General features: G+C 49.7%; 2 protein-coding genes across 3 annotated transcripts in view; both read right to left on the bottom strand.

Moving 5' to 3' along the window:
• Positions 1–448: 448 nt before the first annotated feature.
• On the bottom strand, positions 449–2,356 carry TLX3 (T cell leukemia homeobox 3). The gene is made up of 3 exons (XM_030504718.1): positions 1,948–2,356; positions 1,311–1,554; positions 449–659 (listed from the first exon to the last, which is right to left on the bottom strand). The coding sequence occupies exons 1-3, from the start codon at positions 2,354–2,356 to the stop codon at positions 449–451; spliced, it is 864 nt and encodes a 287-aa protein (XP_030360578.1).
• Positions 2,357–12,187: 9,831 nt separating this feature from the next.
• Positions 12,188–21,392, bottom strand: part of RANBP17 (RAN binding protein 17) — a 161,564-nt gene continuing 152,359 nt past the window's right edge. The window contains exons 26-28 of one of the 2 annotated variants that reach the window (XM_030504719.1): positions 19,985–20,083; positions 15,979–16,106; positions 12,188–12,580 (exon numbers count right to left, since the gene is read on the bottom strand). In XM_030504719.1, the coding sequence (XP_030360579.1) occupies positions 12,484–12,580; positions 15,979–16,106; positions 19,985–20,083 (324 nt within the window). In that variant the 3' untranslated portion in view covers positions 12,188–12,483. Of the gene's footprint in view, positions 12,581–15,978; positions 16,107–17,430; positions 17,607–19,984; positions 20,084–21,392 lie in introns of those variants that run through there. The other variant, XR_003994191.1, reaches the window with a different exon arrangement.

Below are 21,392 nucleotides of genomic sequence, written 5' to 3' on the forward strand. Positions count from 1 at the left end.
AAAAAAAAAATAGCCTTTTGTTCCAAAGCCAACACAAAATACCTATGTTCAGATTTCGATATAAATAATCGAGGTTTTATATAATTCCATATTAATAGTGCCCAAAATCTCGATGCATAAATAAATTAAATTATTAACACTTCTTACAAAAAGTGACATATTTCCCTTCCTAGTGGAACATCGACACGAATATACAAGCGGAGCGTGCAGCCCCACGACGGCAGCGCCCGCCGGATCCGCTCTGCTCCGGGCCGGCCTCGGGGAAGCGCCGCGGCGGCCCCGGCTCCGACTCTGGTCCCAGCCCCGGTCCCGGTCCCAGCCCCGGCCCCGCGGGTGCCGCTCGCTGCCTTTGCGCCCGCCCCGTCTGGGTCGAGCAGCGGCCCCGGGGCGGGGGGAGCCGCCGGCCGAGCTCGGCGGGCGAGTCCGCTGCGCGCCCGTGCTGCCGGGCTCAGACGAGGGAGGTGACCGGGGGGATCTTGGCGCTCTCCTCCTCCCAGGGCTGCAGGTTCTGCAGCGCGAACAGCGACGAGTTGTGCAGGCACAGCGGGTCGGGCTGGATCGACTCGTTCAGCGACTTCTGGAAGGCGTCGTGCTGCAGCTGCAGCATCAGCCGGCTCGCCTGCTGCCGCTCGGCCTCCCGCTCCTCCGCCGTCTGCCGCCTGCCGAGGGACACGCTCAGCCCGCGACCCGGCCAGCCCCGACCGCGGCTCCGCGGTGCGGCCGGAACATCCCCGGCGGCCGCCTCCTCGTCCCGGGCGGGCACCGCCGGGCTGCGGCAGCACTCGGCCTCTGACGGGGGCTTCCGGGCGGCGGCAACGCCGGGGAAGCCCCCGTTTACCAGGAATTCCCTGTTCCCGAATAGTCCCCAGTTCTCCCCCGATATTCCCCCGGGTTGTTTTGGTTTTGTTTGGTTTTTCGTCCGAATAATTCCCCGTTTTTCGAATAATCCCTCTTTTTTACAATTAACTCCCCGTTTTTTTGAATAATCCCTCGTTTTTGAATATTTCCCCGTTTTTTCGAATAATCCCTCATTTTTACAAATAAGTCCCAATTTTTTCCGAGTAATCCCTTGTTTTGATGAATAAACCCCAATTTTTCGATTAATCTCTCGTTTTCCGAATGGGGGACCATTAAAAAAAACTAACTGAAATAATAATTATAATGATAACGATAATTATAGCGAGAGCCTGACAACATCGATCCACCCAGCCGTTCTGCTGCTGGCAGCCGGCAAGGGGCCATCCCTGCCGGAGCCGGGGCTTCCCGGGGGCGGCGGCGGGACGGGGCGGCCCCGGGGGCACAGGACTCACCGCCACTTGGTGCGCCGGTTCTGGAACCAGGTCTTCACCTGCGCGTCCGTCATCTTGAGTGACTTGGCGAGGGCAGCGCGTTCGGCCGAGGCCAGGTACTTCTGCCGGTGGAAGCGCTTCTCCAGCTCGCAGATCTGCACCCGGGAGAAGGACGTCCGCGGCTTCTTGCGCTTCGGCGGAGTCCGGTTCTGGTAGGGGTGCCCGATCCGCCGGGTCACCGTGAAGGGCGTCAGCGCCGCCGCCGCTGCCCGGGTGGGAAGCACAGGGGTCAGCTCCGCGCCCGCACGGTGCCGGCCGCCCCCCCGGGGCCGCGGCTCTGCCCGACGGCCGCCCTGACGGCCCCGCAGAGACCGCGTCTACCCCTGAGGTGCGCTTCCCGGTTCCGCCGAGGGAAAACGGGGACGAGTGGGGCTCGGCCGCCCCCATCGCCGCCAGCCCCGGGGATGCCGCGCTCCCCACGCCGAGAGGAGAGCAAGTTTTGGGACCGCGGCGGGCGCGGCGGGGGTAACCGTGCAGCGGGCCGCCCCGGCTGTCATCCCACTGCTACTACTGGGACTATTTCGTTTTCTACCGTTTGTTTGCCTCTCCGTTCGTTGCCGGGGGATGGGGGCCGTCCCGCTCCGCCCCGGCGCCTTACCTGTGAAGCGGTCCTTGACGAAGCGCCTGCTGCTCTCCATCCAGGGGAAGTTGAGGCTGCCCAGGCTGGGCACGGCGGGCATGGCCGGGATGGCGCTGGAGATGGGCGGCGGCACGGCCCCGGGGATGGGCCTGTGCGCCGGCACCCGGATCACGCCGGCCGGTGCCAGGCTGAGGTTCACACTGTAAGATCCAGAGTCCTCGAAGGGCGCGGCGATGGCCGGGAAAGGGGCCGGCAGCGCCGGGTAGGGCGCGCCGCCGCGGCCGCCGGGGCCGCCCAGGAAGGTCGCGCCGTCGGGGCCCCGGGGGGGCGGCGGGGGCGCGTTGTCCTGCTCGGGGCTGTTGAGGATCTGGTCGATGCCGAAGCTGATGGGCTCGTGCTGGCCCTGCGCGCCCGCCGGCGGCTCCATGCTCCGCCGCCACCGCCGCCCGCGCCCGCTATAAAGGCGCCGCCGCGCTCCGCGGCCCGGCCGGACCCGCCGAAACTTTGCCGCGCGCGCGCCGCCCCGGCAGCCGCCCCGTCATCTCCTCGGGGCCGCCGCGCGCCCCGCCGCCGCGTGCGCACACCTCCCCCACTCCCCCCCGCTCTGCCGCCGCCGCCGCCGCCATTGGCCGACGACGACTAGCCTCTGCGCTCCCATTGGCTCCCGCCGCTCGGCACCGGCCTCGCGCCCGGGCGCGGGGACCCGCCGCCGCCGCCGCCGCCGCCGCCGCGGTGACATCACTGGGGCGCACGAACAATGGCGGGGGCGGGGCGCGGGGCCGCCGTCGGGGCGCTCGCTCCGCACGTCGGGGCCGCCGCCGCCGCCGCGCTCCATCCCCGCTCGGCGCGGGCCGGGCCCTGCCCAGCCGCCCGCCGCACCCGCGGCCAAACCCCGCTTTCCCCGACGGCGGCTCCGCGGTGCGCGCCCGAGGCGGCCCTGCGCGGCGGGGGCTCCCCTCCCCGCCCATCCCGCGGCCCTGTCGGGCGGCCGCCCCGACGGCAACGCGGAGCGGCGGGCCGAGGCGGTGCCCGCGGCCCCGTAGGGCGAGATTCCGTTGTGCGCTCGGGCAGCGGGAACCCGGCGCGGCCGCTTGAGCGAGTTTGCAGACGCTCCCTAACGTCCAAATTGGACTAAAGGCGTTAAAAATTAAATAACGCTCAGCCGCATTTACTTAGTTTCCCGCTTATAGAGGGAAATGAAAACAGGGAATAGAATTTCCCTGTTAATAGAATGTAATGGCATTTGATCAGCACCTGGCAGGGCGATCCCGGGATGCCGGAGCGGTGACAGGAGGGACTTGATTAGTTTTTAAAGCTTAGGATTCAATTACCGCAACGCGCCGAATCGTTGCGGCAGCGGCAGCGGGGCACAGACCGACCCGCCGGGCCGCCGCCGCTGCCCGAGGAACGCCAGGGCCGGGGTGACCCGTTCCCGCCCCGCACCGGGCGCGGAGTCCGGCCGGGCGCTTCCCCCGACGGCCGGCGCGGAGCTGCCGGCGGAGGTTTCCCGGCACGGCGGGGGCGCGTCCCCGCCGTCGGTCGTCGGGGGGGTTCCCCGGCCCGCGGCGCAGCGGGACACCAGCCCTGCCCGGCGGGCGGTGAGACTGCCACAACCCCCACACACACCTTCCCGCCGGGGGGGCCGCCCGGTGCCACCCGCAGCCCCGGGCAGCCTTAATCGGTTTGTCCCCGCTCGGTGCGGCGGGTGCGAGCGGAGCCGCCATCCGCGAACGCTTCCCCGGAGCGGAGCTAATCGGATTGACACGATCGCGGCAAGATGGTGCGGGGCCGCCCAGAGGCAACGGGAATGGCCGCGGGGCTCCGGCCTTCGGGGGTCCGGGCCGGTGGGGAGGGCGGGGAGGCGGCGGGGCGGAGGGAAAGAGAGAAAAGGAGGGGAAAAAAGGGGAAAAAAACCCCAAACCAAGAAAGAAGGCAACCGGGGGAGGATAAATAAATAAATAAAGTGACACCGAGTCCTGAATCAGGGCAGGCTTTGTTAGAGAAAATTGCAGCTTGATCTGCATAATGGGAACGCGGGCTGCCCAAGGCTATCTTTTTATTGCATGTGTGTCTGCTGTTATCAATTTTGTGAACGATTTCACAGGGAGCCTGGCAGACTTGAGCTGGAATAATATGCAAAGATGAGCTTTGAATAATGAATGATGTGCTTTTAAACCAATTCCAAAGTGTCTGTGATAGTACAATATGAAAAGGGGTGATAAGTAATAGTATATTTAAAAGGCGCTAGTATGTTTTTATTACTATATTTAAAAAGATATCTATATTATTTTTGTGAAATGGATAATATATCACAGAGTCTTTGATAATCAGCTAAACAATACATTTTTCTTTGGGAAAACTCTCCTGGTTTTACACAGTTAAATATAGAGTATCAGCGTACAGCTTTGTAACGCTCGGCTATCTTATTAAATATTAACTCTATTTTAATATTAGCTTTTAAATTTAATATGTTGACGTTCTGCAGTTTTACTTTAATTATGTTTTATAATTAATAACCCGGGACGTATGGTGCTCTTAAACGCGGATCCCCCGCAGCCGCCCCGGCTCCCCGCCCCTCCGCGGGCAGGGGCGCAGCCCCGCGGTACCGCTCCGAGCACCGGAACCGCCTCCGGAGCGTTCCGCGGCTCCGAGCCGGGCTCCGCTCCCGCCGTCCTCCCCCCCGGAGGCTCCCGTCCGCCCGGCGAGGAGCGAGCGGAGCCACGGACCCGACGGCGCGGCCTCGGTACCCGCTCCCCACCGGTCGCCCCGGCTCTGTGCAGCGCCCCGACCCCCTGCAGTGCCCGGGGCCTGGGGGGATGAGGGGCACCACCCGTCCCCAGCCTGCTCCCTGCGGCCGGGGAGCCAGACCCCGCTCGGGGCCGGCCCCACCGGCAGGGGAACGCAGCGGGACCCCCCGGGCAGGACCAGGGCACCTGTAGCTTGTCCACAGCGCCCTGTGCCGGAGAGCTCTCCATCACAGGAGTGCACCAGTTAAGCCAGGCTCCAGGCATGGCATAGCATGGACTTTGCATGGCACAGCATGACATGTCAGGGCAGGGCACAGTATGATGCAGCACAACATGGCCTTCACTTGGCATGGCGTGCAGTGCCAGCCACAAGCAACCAGCTGCAGGGGTGCCTCTAACCCAGGCACTGGGGAGTTCGGGGAAGGAGAGCTCTGGGGGGTCTGTGGAGTGAGAGGTGAAACATTGTCATTCCCTGTAAAACTCAGGCAGCGCGTTGTACAAGTGTTAACTGCGATGTAGTGCCAAGCGTGGTGCCGGCAGAAGAGAGCACACTGCAACCATGCTGTGGCACGGCTGCTTTGGCCAAAGGGACTCCTGCCCAGTTTGTCACTGGGAATCAGTAGGCGCAGAGACGCGGCATCTGCCTCAGCCATTCCTGAATCCCAGTGCTGCTCCCAGGTCTGGCTGCCATGGGGGGGGGGACGGGACATGGATGGGGATGTGCCACCACCTGCCACTGTCACTGGGTTTGGTTTTGGCGTGCACATGCACTCTTCAGCCCCAGAGATGTCTCTGGGCTCGAAACACAGTGGCCCCCACAGGGAGGGAGGGTGTCCTCGCAGGACCTCCACGTGCCAAGCAGTGGCTAATGCCACCGTTCAGCTTTTAAGGTGCTTCCTGTAGGATAAGAAAAACGTGATGAAACACGCAGTGACCCAACCCCAGGTGTTTCTGCCTCCTAAGAACCAGGCAACTCAAGCACCCCACTTCCATCTCGCCACTGGGCATCTCTGTATCTGCATCTGGAGTGGGTTTGCTGGTGGTGACCCCAGCTGTGCTGCAGGCACCAACATGTGCCACAGCCACGCCAGGGCCCTTGGGCTGTGCCACCACAGGAAAGAAACAGAGCTGTAGATCTGGGAGCCATAGCCACTCCTGGAAAGCAGAGGAGTGATGGGCATAGTTCCTCTCCAGGGCATGTCCATTGGAAAATTAAATCCTCATTCAGAGGTGGCTGGCGATGCCAGGATTTAGCGCCTGGGAGTGAGGAGGACAGGGAAGTAGGACAGGCTGGTGGGTAACAGCATGCAGAGGGACTTCAGCTCTTTCCCACCAAAGGCCCCTGGAGGTTCCTCAAGGACAAGCACACTACATGGGAGCAGGGACAAGGGGTCCCCGCTAGGACCAGACCCAGCACTCAGCAGCTGGAGACCCAAGAAGGACCATTCCCCATAGTGGCCTCGAGCATCACTCCCCCCCGTCATCCTCCCACCACCGTGGGGCAGCAACAGATGGCACAAGAGCAAGAGGGGACCAAGAGGGGACCAAGAGCAGCCCACAGATTTGAATCTGGCTGCACCCTGAGAGGGTCCCTTGCCACGCGAGCCAGCCCTGGCACCGCACAGAGGCCCCAGGGGTGGGCTCAGGCCCACGGGCCAGGCAGGATGCACACCCTGACTGGCACACGCAGCATCCCTCTGTGCTGCACTGCTGTAAAGTAGCCTCGGTTTACTTAAATGTTTACTGTCAAAATCTAGCGTGGACCAATTGATCCATTACAGCCTTGGGTTTTTTTATGTTTACCATTAATTATTTTTAAAATAAGGCATTTTGCTTCTAAGGTGAGAGGGACAGGTCTCTGGGAATAAGACCAAGAGAAAACACTGCAGAACTCCTCCACCCTTTCCAAACCGGTAGCCAGCGTTTTATACTAATGGGCCGTTAATTGATGGTGCATTACTGCGCAGTTCCTGCCGAGCTGCCTGGCGCAGCCGCCCGAGTGCAGGGGCCGCAGTATGAGGGATGCTCCCGCAGGGAACCCAGGGGCAGGGCGGCCCGTTCGGATGCACAATGTTCTGCTGGTCGGGCTCCAGCAACTGATACAGGGGGCCAAGGGGCTGCTAAAGACTCCCCTGCGCCCGCCGCGGTGCTCGCACACGGGCTGCGATGCTGTGCCCGGCTGGAGAAGAGAAGCCACCCCCGAGCTTGGGAGCCCTTCACTTTGAACAGCGACCGAGCCTGCCCTGCTATGTGTATGACACAGCTGTAGGGAGAGGTGCAAGCGCTGTGGGCACCCGACCCCTCATGCTGGTACCCAGGATGTGCCCCCACAGTCCGCAGGGTTGCAGTACCTGCAGAGCTCATCCTGCCAGGCAGCAGCAGCAAATCAACCTGCAACAACGCAATGGGAATACAGGCTCAGGGTCTTCAGCGAGCCCAGGTCGTTATAAGGGGCTTGATTGCACCTGAAATGCTGAGCATGTGCTTCAACTGCTGCTTAACTGCTGCGCTGGGGCCTCAGTCCAGACAGTGCTGGTCCTCATCCCGCCTCGAGGAGCTCCACAGGGTATTAGCCAGCCCTGTACATCTGTTCAGCCATTCCTGCACTTCCAGCTTCTCTCACATTGCCTCTTTCCCAACACTCTGCTGTGCACATCCTGAGTTGTGTGCCTGGCATGCTGTCCTGCATGGCCAGGCGTCCAGAAGCTCCAATTTCTCCAAAGGCTCCTTCCTTCAGGGCCTGGGACCAGCAGTGGTCACAGCAACCCTCACCCGAGGTACTGCCTACAGCTGGAAGCCAGTGCTTAGAGGGAGAGGGGTTTGATGAGTGTCTGATCTACAGCCCTGGTCTTCATCAGCATCTTTATGCTTCCTCATTGGTGGTCACACTGACACAAACAAGTCCTTTTTCTTTAAAAGAACACTAAAGGCAATGTCAGGGCTCACATTTCAAACTGCTCTGTGGCCCTCAGACCCGCCTTTAACATGCAGGAGCTTACAGGCTAGGAGCTGGTCTCTAATGCTGGGTCACTGGGGAGCCACGTGAGCCCGAGCCTGCTGCTAGAGCCCAGCACCGGCAGACACTGGGACCTGCCATCCCCTAAAGGCATCACCTGTTGCTTCAGGTTTTGTCTCTTCCCATAGGGTGGCAGGGAACAGTGATATCTTGCCGCATGAGAAAGTAGCAGCAGATGCTGAGATGTTTCTGCTTTAGCTCCTGGCTTTGGCAGCAGACCTCAGAGTGGGCAAGGCCAGTCCTGTCCTCCACAGCCTGTTCTAGATGGCTATTGCTGCATAAACCCGACACGCTTTTGAGTGTTTAGCGCATCGCTGATTACATACAATTCATGTGGAAGTCAGCACAACAGAGGACATGAAGAAGTTGTCTGTCGTTCATCCATGGCTCTGGAAGCAGCATCCCTGCAGGGCTGGTGGGGTGATACTGGTGTTCAGGCTGGAGAAGGACATGGGTGCTCTGCAGCTGGGCATGGGAAGGGGAAGGAGGAGAGGACAGTCAAAAGCAGCTTAGGTGTAACAAGCTGCTGCCTGAGCTCTGCCTGCACCCACCTGGGGACACCCTGGGAAAGGGTCAAGGTGGGCACACGGGTGATGTGGTCTTTACCCTTGTACCTTGTCCTGCAGAGTCCTCCTCGTCGAGGCTAAGCCCCTGAGTGTGAGCCACCATGGCCAACAGGCCCCAGAACAAGCACTGGCCTTGCTGCCACATCCTGGGGATGGAAAGGCACCCAGGGTGCCTGTGGCTGTGCTCTCATGGCAGGCAGCTTGCTCCCACTGGGGCAGCATCACGCACCCGGCTCTTGGTGCTTGGCAGAGCGAGTCCACAGTCCTGTCAGCCCACAGGGGTTACAGCAGCTGCTCTTTTCCTGAGCAGAGCTCTGGTGCTGTGCAGTCTAAAGGTCATTCTGCTCTGCCCCTTCCTGTGAGCTCCGGAGGGCTGTACCCTGGCTCCAGCCAGGAGAGCTTCATCCACGCAGGCAGGCTGGGGGAGCTGAGGTCTGCCCTCATCAGCCCCTTCCCCATCAGCCAAAGCGTAGCCCCCCCCGTCCCTCCCCTGTGTGGAGGAGCTCAAGTGAGTGGAGACTGACTGGTAATAAAACCTCGGTGCGTGGAAACAGTTAAACCCTTCTCAGAGCACACAGTTAAAGGTGGCTGCAGCCTGTGAGGATGAACGTGCCTTCGTGGTTTCAATTCACATTTCAAAGCACATCTTTATGGGGTTGGTAACCTTAAACATTATATTAAAAAGCCAAAACTTTGTTTTAGTTCAAAATCCATGCACTGGTCCACAAATGCCTGAGACGAGATGAGATGGGGAAGGTATGGGGGAAGCGCTGGGGAAGGAACTCAAAGGGAAGAGAGCTGATGATGGGCAGATGAGGCTCAATTTCTTTCTGCCATCTCTGATAAAATCAGGCTGTAGTGAAGCCGACAGGGAATGTCCCAGTACTGTGGACAAACCCTGAAAGATGCAGAGACATTTGGTCTCCCCCAGCAGCAGCACCAGCCCCAGGAAGGAGAAGGCTGGGAGGTAGCACAAGGCTGAGCCTAAAGCCGGGAAAGCAGCCGGTGTTTCAACACAGCTTCCTTCTCTTTCATTCTTATTTTATACACCAACATGCAGCTGCTGCCAGATTCTTCTACTAAATATGACTTTTGTTGGGCAAATTACATTAGGATGGATGCCACAGGTATCCATTAAGGTTTATTTATCGTGATACTGTTTGGATCTCACGCTTATAAATAACTTATGTTACGGCTTTTGTTTGTAGAAATGTAACTTACATATTTTATTATGCTTTCTGTAAACCTCAAAAAGAATATTGTCAAAGAAGCACCTCTTAACAGCAGCCTAAACTACGGTACATAAAATCTACACTAACATTATTTTTTAATATGGCAAGGAAGCGTGTTATCCCTCTACAGTTTGAAAGGTTTGCTGTCATCATAAACTCGTGCTACAATAAAACATTAACAAGTCTAAGGAATTATTCTGTAAGGTGTGCATATACCGGGGACTGAGTTTGTTCAAAGCCTCCTTATGCAGGCAGGGCAAGGTAATAAAACTGTGTTTCCCCTGGAAAGCTGCCTTTGCCAGCTCCAGCGCAGTGGTGAAGGCTGCTCTGGGGTGGTTTGCTCTTCCCTGTAGGGGGGCAGACACTTACCTGAGATTCAGCAGTTGGTGCTTTTCACTGTGATGATATAAAACGCATTTTGGGGAGAATCAGACCTGTTCTACAGTCATAGAATCCTAGAATGTTTTGGGTTGAAGGGACTTTAATGCTCATCCAGTTCCAACCCCCTGCCACGGGCTGGGACACCTTCCACTAGACCGTATTGTTCTAGGCTCCCATCAGTCTCCTGCGATGAGACCACTCCAGGCCTGAGTGGTGTCTCCTTTCTGACGCTTCCCATTCCCTTGTTTCCACTTTCTTTTTTTTCCTTAAAAGGAGAAACAAAATTCCATCCCCTCTTAAGGCAATTATAACCTTTTAAAAACCACATAAGGCATTACACGTGCTCTGTAAACACGAGGCAATTCTGGGCTGTACCCACTTCGACAGCGCCCTTTTCAAAAGCTAACAGTAAGGACTCTCAACAAAGAATCTGGAGCCATAAACCACACTATTTGCTATACTATCCATTTCCTAATCTAAAAGCAAGTATATTTATACGACCAGCTACTCTAAATAAGATCCTGTTGTCAATTGTTAAGCAAGGTTGAAACGCTGTTTAAACACGTCTTGAGTTTGCCCAGTTTATAAGGTGCTCTTTAGAATCTCACTTGTAAGTTGTAACAAAGGATGTGTTTATGGGGAATTTTCAGAAACGTACTTGAGCGCTCCGGGGAGTCAGGAGCCATGTATTTAAAGCAAGCCCTAAAATCTGAGTGCCAAGTTATGGGGACACAGGCCTCCTCCTTTACAATATGCCATGCTTCAGCTCTAGTTTAACCAGGAAATGGGCTGGTGTGTGAGCACACACTGACAGCATGCACCCACTACTTATTTCCACTGTTGGGCAAAGAAAGTGGAGTCACGGAACCCATCAGTTTTCATCTGAGCCTGCAATACCAACACACAGAGCTGTGGGGCTGCGTCAGGGCTTCTCCATCAGAACTGCCATTAGGCACGCAGCACCCAGTGGGCACCATGAGCGACGGGCATGGAGAAACCTCTCCCCAAGCCCCAGATCACCCCGAGACCCGCACATGCGTTCCTGAGATCAGGTTTGCAGCTTTTAAAATCCCATTTGGCAGCACAAATCCCAGTTCCCTTTAAGGATCAAAATGGAAAGTTAATGACCACTCTAATCCATACGCGCTCAATGTGTTGATAAGGATCATCCACTGCCTGCAGAGTTTCAAACCTTGGCACATAGCATCAGGCCGCATGTAGGAACACCCCAAATCTGCAGCTTTTGAGTAACCTCAATTGATTATTTTCTTTTGGCAATCAGAGCGTCTGGCTACAGATTAAATACTTTCTCCAGCTGAGCTTAAAAGTAAACAGAAAACCGCCCAACAGTATTATTTCCTTTCAGATTTAGATCATCCAACTTCAAAATGTGCAGGGAAGTAACAGTTGCAAAGAAAAAACTGGAACAAGGCAGTAAGAAATACTGATACGAACTTTTCCTCCCTGCTGACCACCATAAAAAATTCCCGTTCTTATCTAAACAGTGGGGAAATATTACTGAACGCACAAGTGTAAGCATGAAAAACACATAAAATCAGTTATTTACATAAGAAAAAATAGTAATAAAACCCCAACCCAAATCAAACCTAATACCAAGAGTTCGTAATGGCACCTAACAGCTTTTCTACTATCTGAACTTATTGCTTAAATATTTCAGATTTTTGGTAGATCTTGCTTCAATTCATTCGGGTGTTTCTGCAGCTCACACGCTGCCTCCTGCCCACCATGGACCACACTGACGGTTCCCACAGGCCAGGGTGGTGAGTTCCAGCACAAGTGTTGGACTGGGGGAGGGATTTTGTTCTGGTACATGCCGAACTTATCATCCCCTGAGAGGTGGAAACAAAGCTGCTGAATTGCTGTTTCGGATGCATAAATTCATCTTCATTGTGCCACCTGCCGCTTACATATGGGCTGTAAGTCTCTGCAACTATCTGCTTGCTTTTTTTTTGTAGTGGTGGATAGATTTTGTTCTTTTTAAACAGTGTGTTAACAACTTTATTTTCTTCTGTGTTTACGTTTTCAGTTTTCTTGCTACACTTTTAGCCTAAAATGCTCATTTTTAGTCTTCTACATTGTTGTCCACATTGTCATTAACCATGCTGAAAAAAAAAATATAACATTTTGTAAAAAAATAGTAAATTTTATTATTTCGAAAAGCTGTCATATAAAATTCGTACTGGCTTTCATCTCATTTTCAAACAAATATGACCTCAGAGTGAGATGGGGAGTTTTTAACTGATGAGATATTATTTACTATTATGTGTAGAGCTGAGAATCATTAACTGATACAAGTTTAGAAGGAATGCATATTTATTTTGTTCTTTGGTTAAGCACTATTTCTACACTGTTCCATAAAGATAACAGGATAATAGATTTTGATAAGAAAGGCTGAAAACGTTCTTCAAATTAAGATTTTCCATCATTTTCACTGTTATAAATCCTTACATTTAGGCCAGAGATATAAAAAGGCAGAAGATATCTTAAAAAAATAGTTTTCACAAGGGTCAAAAATCTATCTGACAATGTAACTGGGTCCCCAAATGTTCAGGGTTGGTTTGTTAGTCAGTGCTCTGCTCCCACAGTCATTGTCAACTCATCATATCCAAAGCGCTGGGATCCGAGGCCCCTTCGCTGCGCAGGGCTTCAGCCATGTCTCTGCGAAAGACTGACATATTCTGAGTGAACCTGGGAAAAGGAAAACCCAAATGTTTGATTAAAGGAGACCTGATACTGTGAGAGATTTATTTCAAAAATCAGTAAAACGAAAAATAATAATGGAAATTTGAAATGAAAACAGAGGAAAACTCACAAACAGAATCACTAGGTGCCCTCAAAACCAGTCCTATAAAATATCAATGAGCATGTAAACATGTATGGGCAGTATCAGAAACTCAGCCTACCACGTGTGAAAATGTGAATCATTTTAAAAGTCAGCTGGGAAACAAATGCAACAAGAAACCCTTCCATCGCCTGTGACTTGGAACATGTCCCTTCTCCCAAACCTCCAGCAACGGTCTCTTTGGGACACGTCCAGATGGCCATCAAGGCCAGGCTTTCTCTACCTACCTTCCTCCCTCGTGAGTGGTGCCAGAGCTCAACCTGTCTCTCAGTGAAACGCGGTACCATCACTCATCTGGCACAGAATGAACTCACAAAAATACCCCCTAACAGTTCTCTAGTGGCAAGGTGCAGGACGTGAGGTCTGCCTGGTGGCCATCACACCCAGGACTGTGTGTCAACTCTGACTCAGCTTGTGTTACAGCCCGAACCTGATTTACTCCCTTGGCCTATCCTCACCTGAAACAAAGAGTTTAATTGCCATTTACCACATCTCATGTATGCATTTAAAGAACCAAAACCACCCCAAAACCACACCAAAACAAGATTTACAGTGCCAGACCCTGGCATTTGTGATACATTTACAATGTATTTCACCCTGCGTTTAGGGCTTTTCAAATGTTCTTTTGTTTGTTGCCTCAATGCTCTTTGCTTTAACTGCGTCAGACTTTGCTGGCTCACTATAGTGAAGGTAATAAAGCTTCCCCTAGAACAGCTCCTTAGGGCTCCTTCTTGCAGAGGACTCTGTGGACAGGTGCTTGGAAAACTGGTGGGATCTCAGCAAAGGTCTGTGCAGGACCAGGGGTAATAACCCTTCCTGCCTGCCTCCACTGCACTGCACTGGATGGGTACATCTAGCACTGTGGCAAACCGGGGCATGCTGTGACAATACAAGATGCCATTAGGAGTTTATTCTTTATTCTGTTCATAATTTTTTACGTTTGTGCTTATTTCCTTACTAATGGAAATTGATTTCTGCTCAATTTTAAACAATCACAGTTAAAAGAAGCCTCCTGTTCCACAGGATAGATCTGAGAAGGATTACAAATCAAGAGCTGAACACAGAAAAGCCATCATATTAACTCATGCTGCTTGTTGGGGAAGTGATGGCTTAAAAGTCTTCCTAAGTTAGACAGGCGGATGCTACTGAGACAGACGAGCTGCTTGTTCAACTGAATCATCCCTATCCCCCAACACCTGCACCCATTCCTCCCTGCCTGCGCTCCCACAAAAGCTCTCCGAGAGCTTCCGCACCACTGCCTATGTGAAAGGACTCCACAGTGCTTCGACGTGAAAATCCCCTTTCAAACCATGGATATTTGAATCTAGCATTTGCCAAATCTAATATCTGCTGGCAGCCCAAGAGATGGAAGCCTCTGTCCATGCCATGAACAGGGAGAGCACAGGGAGCTGGATTCAACCTGTTCAGCCTGGAGAAGAGAAGGCTCTGGGGAGACCTTAGAGCAGCTCCAGGGCCTAAAGGGGCCAACATGAAATCTGGAGAGGGACTTTGGACAAGGGCCTGTAGGGACAGGACAAGGGGAATGGCTTTAACCTGCCAGAGGGCAGATTGAGATGAGCTCTGAGGCAGAAGCTCTTCCCTGTGAGGGTGCTGAGGCGCTGGCACAGACTTTACCCAGAGAAGCTGTGGCTGCCCCATCCCTGGCAGTGTTCAAGGCCAGGTTGGACACAGGGGCTTGGAGCAACCTGCTCTAGTGGAAGGTGTCCCTGCCTGTGGCAGGGGTTGGAACTGGATGAGCTTTAAGGTCCCTTCCAACACAAAAACTTCTATGATTCTATGATTCCCCATCCCTCCTGCACGCCTGGAGGTGATGGGGGCGCTCAGCCTTCTGCCCATGCAGCTTCCTGAGCCCCGGCTCGGCCAGGCAGCGATCCCCTCCCTGTCCTTCATACCTGCAGTTCTCAGAATAGGGCAGCTCAGAGAAAATGCACATAATTTCTCTTTTTCTCAGAAAACAATGTTATCTTGAGGACTCCTTGCCTTCAATAAAGATAAACAGTTACGGAACTAAGAAACTAGTAATGAGTTTTACTCAGTTTTTAATTTTTAAATCCTGAAGGACTGTCAAGTCAAATGAATCCCCTTGGCATTTACAGCCCTAAGGTCAGACTACATCCTACAGCCTGCCATGGTCAGCTCACAGTTTTTCTTTGTTTTAATAGGCATTCTCCTCCTTCCCAGTGGCTCTCTTCCATTTCCCCAGATTTTCTGCTGATCCAGAACACAAGTTACACACAAAGTCTGTCTGATTTATTAGTGCTGTAGATATGACCTCTGTGCTTCTCTGGGTTTGCTTCCAAAGTCCCCTGTCTCTGGCACCATCCACACTCAGGCCGTAAGAAACTTGCACCTTTAGTACCAGAATTTAATAAGAAAATGAAACAAAAATGTGGAGACCATAATTAACGCAAAACTATTTGAGAACTAAACAAGTTCAACATAATTTTCACACCAACAAACAGAAGAAGTAAGAGAAATAAAATAACTAAATGGTTTTAGCCATTTAACCCCTTTCCAGTTTCTTTCAAGCTTCCCAGGAAGCTCCACAGTCTGGATTTTGCGTCTCTGTACTTTCAAAGTTTGCTTTGGTTGAATAACGCAAATCAAGAAAAAAATGCAGCTAGCTAGTAACAAAATGTTAGTGTGAACATTAAATGCAGAAAACCTCACCACTGCTTTCATGAAGTTTTCTATTCCATTTTTCAAATGAGGGCAAGATTGGGTGGATTTGTAATTCATGTAAAAAAATATTAAAGAATTCCTTGCCTCATTTATCTAAATAAGTGGCCCCACTGGATCCCTTCTCATCTTGCCACTTCACAGGCAGTTGCTTGACCCCAACAGCAGCAAGAAAAAGCCATGTCAGAGCAACAGCACTGACAGAGGCTGAAGCAAATGTTTTATCACAGGGGTTTAAGGTTGGAAAAAGGAAGCTCTGAGGCTCACCTGCTGAAATGAGGCAGTTTGTTCCCAAGTGAAAAAGCAGCAGCTGCAGCCTGGCAAACCCTGCCTTTCGGATTACATTAGGAAATACATTTCTGACCAAGAAAATTCATAATTATCAAATGTTCAGGCTCTAACTGTTAAGTCTAGGGATGAATTCTCTGATAGGGTATTATGCTTCTTTCAAAAGGAACTGCAGTTTATGGCTATCTGGAATACTTCCTATATTTTTTTCCAGTTAAATTTTCCATTTGCCTTTTATTTTTTTCAATTTACTTACCTGTCTCTGTTCTTTACCAAAAGGTTTTGCTCAACTCCTTCCATAAGATTCCTGAAGCACTGGTCAAGGACTTCCTGTTTGCTGTCAGGCTGGCTGGTTATCAAGGTTGCCCTCAGCTCGCTGAAGTACTGTGATAGCAAAGCAGAGAATATTAAAAATGAGGTTTGGAAATTTAAACCCAGAGTTACTCACCTACACCTGGAGCACTCTTGAGCAAGTGCTTCATATGCTGCCCTCTGGGAAAGGAGTCTGGCAGGCAGCACATAGAGCTCTATCTGAACAGGGTTTCAGATGCTGCCTTCCTGGACTGCACCAGCAGTCAATCAGTTGTGTATGATGACTGGAGTTCAGAAGTACTGGGTGACATGCCAATTTTCCACTTGGTGTTGGCCACCTAGCCAGTTTCAACACAGAAAGCCACCTAAGAGAGGTGGCAGAAACATCCTTGACCACTTTTCAAGTCTTTGAGAATGGTGCAAATTTGTACACTTTGCTGCGGGCTCTAGTTGCTTCAGTGCTGTGACAAGGCAGATTCACCTTCATTTCTTTAGAAGCTAAGTAATCTATATGATTTTTTTATATTACTATTCCCATCATATTCTGGCAGATCTATAGACAGTTAAAATAGAACTTTTTATCACCTCAGGAAAATTTTGGTTTAGTCTAGAAATATGGAGCAGGAGGGGACCTCTAGTGTTATCCACTACCCTACTACTACAGCCAAGCAAGTCATATAATCCTGTTTAGTCTTTATTATATTGGCTGTGTCAGTCAAAGTCTTATGGCCTTGGGCGTAAGCACATCCATGGTATAAGCACTGATACAGACAATTATTCAGAGGAGAATGAACCATTCTGATGAAGCTGTGCCCAAGTACCTGGCAAAGTTTCTGAGCAGTCTGATATTGCAGTCAAGAGGAATATTGCTGGTATTCCCCAAATTTCAGGTGTGTAACAAGATAGCATGCTAAAAGTAGGCTGAAAATCAGTTTTTTGTATGTAAAATTTAGCATACATTTGAAGTTAATGTAACTTGTAGGGTGTCACAGAGTGTCAGAAAGCGCAAAAGTCTGGGATTAGTTTGCCAGATTTTTCTAAAACCTTTAACAGGTTTAAACCTGTTTAAACCTTAAACAAATCTCAAATTAAACACACGTCTTTTCCATCAAAATTACAGCTCTTCTGTACACACAAACCGGTATGGGATAACAAAAGAAAGTGTAGTAAAACCATAACACTAACGCTAAGCCCTGACAACTCAACAGGATTATAGGAAGCGTTTGCTTTAATGTCTGCTTGGCAAATCACTTGCCCTCAAACCAGTTCCTTTCAAACCAGAAACATCCTGTATTATGCATCTTTGCTGACCACTGCAGCAGTACTGGAAGTGAAGGCAGCAGCTGATCAAATAGCTGGGTCCCAAACTACTTAGGAACTCAAAACTGAAAATCACCTGGGGGCTGGTGTAAAAGATGAAATATCTGCCTGCAACAAGCACATTCCCAGAAGCCCTGTCTCAAGGTGACAAATGCAGAGTTCAGTGTAGAGAAGGCCACAAGCCCGAGACCTTGTCCAGTGTCCACAAGTTGTTTTTAGACAAGAGGCATTCCAAGAACAACTTCAGTCAACCTGATAATGGAAAGTATTAACGTCAATCTCTGCCTACCATTAATGACTACAGCATCCCACGGCATCACCGTTTCAACACTGGGGAGCTGTTCTGAGCCCTGGGGTTTCTAGGGCTTCTCTGCAGTAACATCACTTTTGCCTGTACACTCGAATGCCTGTGTTCTTTGGTTGAAGGACAACAGCAAGGAGGAGACATGGTTGCTACATTATTGAATGCAGAGAGCTTTTTGTGCCAACCTCTTGTGCTTAGGATTTAAACTTGCTGCTGCACTTCAGTGCAGAAACAATGTCAGGAGCCATGTGCAACCATCCCATTTCATACTAAGCTGATGCTGTCTCAAAAGATTTAGCATTGTTTTACATTGGACTCTTGAGTATGATTCCCATTTTGGCATAATTAGCCCTAGTAGCACAAGCTAAGAGTATAAATCCCAATTTTCGTGTGTCCCCAAGTAAACTTGATGCCTTCCCTTCGAGATGAATTACAGGCAAAGAAGATCTCATTAACACAAAAGAGGAAGAGAACAAGCAGCAAAACATGGTAAATGTATGTTTGCTACCTCAAGAACTGTAGAGACAGAGACCCTACCTGAAATAAAGGAACCCATTTCCAATAAATGAACCAGCTGTGCACTGAAACGAGCCAAGAAAAGATGACTTTTACTGCCATATATAAGTACGTGTCCTACTTTTTCTGAACATGAAATAAATAACCTTGATGCAAAAGGGGCAATACAAATATTGTAAATCCTATTTCCTGTTCTCCACCCTTCCAGAAGAAATGTTAAGACGTGTTCGTAAGTAAAGGTGCTTGTATATATCCATGTCTGCTAAGCGAAACACATAATCATTAGAACTAGTCTAATTTCAGTAAAAAGAATATTCCGCCAGTCACAAATTTATTCCTTATGATTTACAGCTCCGTGGTTTTATCTTCAAGTGAAATATTTAATTTCTTCTTATACTGAAGCATCAAAACCACATAATTAATATGTAGTCAGGCTAATACTTACACGCTATAAATCAGAAGCATTATATAAACAAAAGTGTCGTCTTGAACAAGATTGGGAATGCACAAAACTACTTATTTCCCACTTTTATAATGATGCAGTGACTCAGAGCAGATAGAAAATGATTAGTTTTCCTTCCAAAGTAGGAAATATTGCTTCCATCTGTAAAGTATAATATTGTGATGTCATAAAGTTTTCCTAAACACTGAATTTGCCCTTATTCCCTCTCAATCATTTTAAAAGAACTGCTCTCTCTTATAGAGCTTGGATTTAAATCACAATAACACACCAAGAAGATGAATGACAGTGCTGTTGGATATGGCTAAAATTGGATCCTTCAGCACAGGTGAATGATGAGACAGCGCTTCTTTTCTTGATATATTTTCTTCTTCTATTAGTTTGCTTCCATAGCTGGGATTTCAGTTTGAATTTTAATGTATGCGGTTGCTGCTAATCTTAGTGTCTTATTTTTTTCCAGCGCCCTCTTATTGTATAGACAATTCATTCTCCAAAGCAGTAATACACTGAGGCTTGTGACTGCCCAAGAGATAAGGCAATTCAGAATAAAGTTAGAGCTGGCTCTGAAGTATGGTGCATACAACAGGTCAGGATCTTCACAAACAATGCCTTGCCATACAAAAAATGCACACATTTAGATCAACTCGCATTCATTTACTCAGATGGTTTCCATTTCAGACAATATTGTCTCTATTAAGTCACCAGGGAAACATGATGGGTATATCCAAATTCATAGCTTCAGATTTTATTGAAAGGGCAAATTGCAGAGTATTTCCTGGTTTACAGAATCTGCCACAGATGCACACACTCCAAATTGCAATCAATGCGAGTACTTAAGTGTAAGCACTCAGATAATACCCCCCAAAGCTGGCTGTTCCTGTGAAACCTTTCAGAAAAAGAAATTGGTTAACTCTTTTTCTAGGAAGCAATTTTTCTGATGTGATTTCCACAGAGTTCTTGTTTCATATTTCTATCTAAAAGCCCGATGAGCTTGCATAACTCCTATTCCTGCTTAATTCTGGAAAAGTGAAGACATAAAATTTATTAGAGAAAGGTTAATGATGTACTTGCATGATCTAAGGTTGGGTGTAAAAGTTGGGGTAGAGGTTTAAGAGGATTCTTCATGAAAATGAAGCCACTCAGCCTCTGTGAACTAACCTGTAAAACACTTAGTACATGACCTGAATCCTACCTCTTCACTCCTATTGTGAGCATAATGGAGCAAGATCCCAAAGAAAGAGATGGGGGATCTAAATCAGGGCAACAGGCAGCTTTGTTCTATGTGCAATAATTATTTCAACTATTTGGGCACGTGAAGAGGGAATCTGGTGGCACCTCTTAAATACTCACTTTCTCATTGAGAAGTATAAGTCCAAGCAGTGGTCTTGACACAGACCATTGATTTCTGCAGTCTTCAAAAATGATGGTGTTCATTAGGATGGACATCATCTGAAAGAAAATACAGACAGTTTACATGAATATGGATACTGTTGTTATACTGTGTGATGTGTTCAGAAGGAAAAATTAATGAAACCTTTATGAACCATACTGAAATCACTGAGATTTCATGTATGAGCATGGTTTTATAAAAGTAATTCTTCCAAACAAATATTTCCATAACCAAATCTACCAGGCAAAGAAAGTTAAAGGCAACTAATACCAAAGCTCAGCTCCAAAGAAAAAGTTGAAGTTTAAACAAATATGAATTGAGGTTTAGAGCTGTATTAATTTAAGGTACAGGCTTTCACTTTACAGCAGGGATTTGCCCTGCTGTCACACTACTTCTACAAGAGCAATACACGTGAAACCAGTAATCTGTATTAGTTTCAGATTAATCCCTAGTTGGTCTTCAAGATTCTGGTTTTCTTACATCACATCCACCTTTCTTTGTGTGTGATACTGCACAGAATTTGAAGGGAACTCTCCCCATCTCGATGAAGGCAATCATGATTACAGCAAAAAGCCTATAAATCCACACCATTTCCATCACAGTTACAAATCCAGCCTCTGATTTTAGAAATTTTACTTTACTTCTGTGACTGACTTTACAGAGCTCTATAGAAGGGATAAAGCCACTTCATCGACTTTATCAAGCACTGAGATCTATCATCTCATACAATTAAGTTCTATTGGCACCCAAACAGAAGCTATATAATTCACTTTCCTCGTTGGCTGGCACGTCACCAGAGCTTTCAGATAATGCCACATGGAGTATGCTCCCTCTGAGGCCTCTACACCTCTGGTGTGTGTAAGCTAGGAAGGGTAGGACTTATTTTAGGGATTGGCACAACTTTTGTACAAAGAAATTACAAAGTAACTATAGAATCCATTTAAAGATAAAATGCTCTAAGATATCCTTGAGATACGTTAGTCCAAAATGCCAAAGGCCACAACATATATGAACCTAAAAACATTACTCAGAGATTAAACAGAGTGAAAATTTGTAAAGTGTCACCAGTAAATAGTTTGACTCACATTTATAAAATATCTGCACCCTAAAACCAAACATAGAGGAAGTAGAAAATCATTAAATCCTTTCTTCTAGGCCAATGAGTAGCTATGAGCAGGATCTCCAGAGAGCTGCCACAGTGCAAACTAGCCTGTAATAACTGACCAAGGCGAAGTCAAACAGCATGTTTCACTAAATGAAAAAGATGAATCCTAGCACTACAAATCACCTGGAACAGAGATAACCACAAATCATTCGAGCTTTCAGGTTAGGAACATGCGGTCTGGCGTGGGAACAGCCAATTCTTCA

Source organism: Strigops habroptila, chromosome 12, assembly GCF_004027225.2.
Source record: "Strigops habroptila isolate Jane chromosome 12, bStrHab1.2.pri, whole genome shotgun sequence".
Classification (NCBI taxonomy): Eukaryota; Metazoa; Chordata; class Aves; order Psittaciformes; family Psittacidae; genus Strigops; species Strigops habroptila.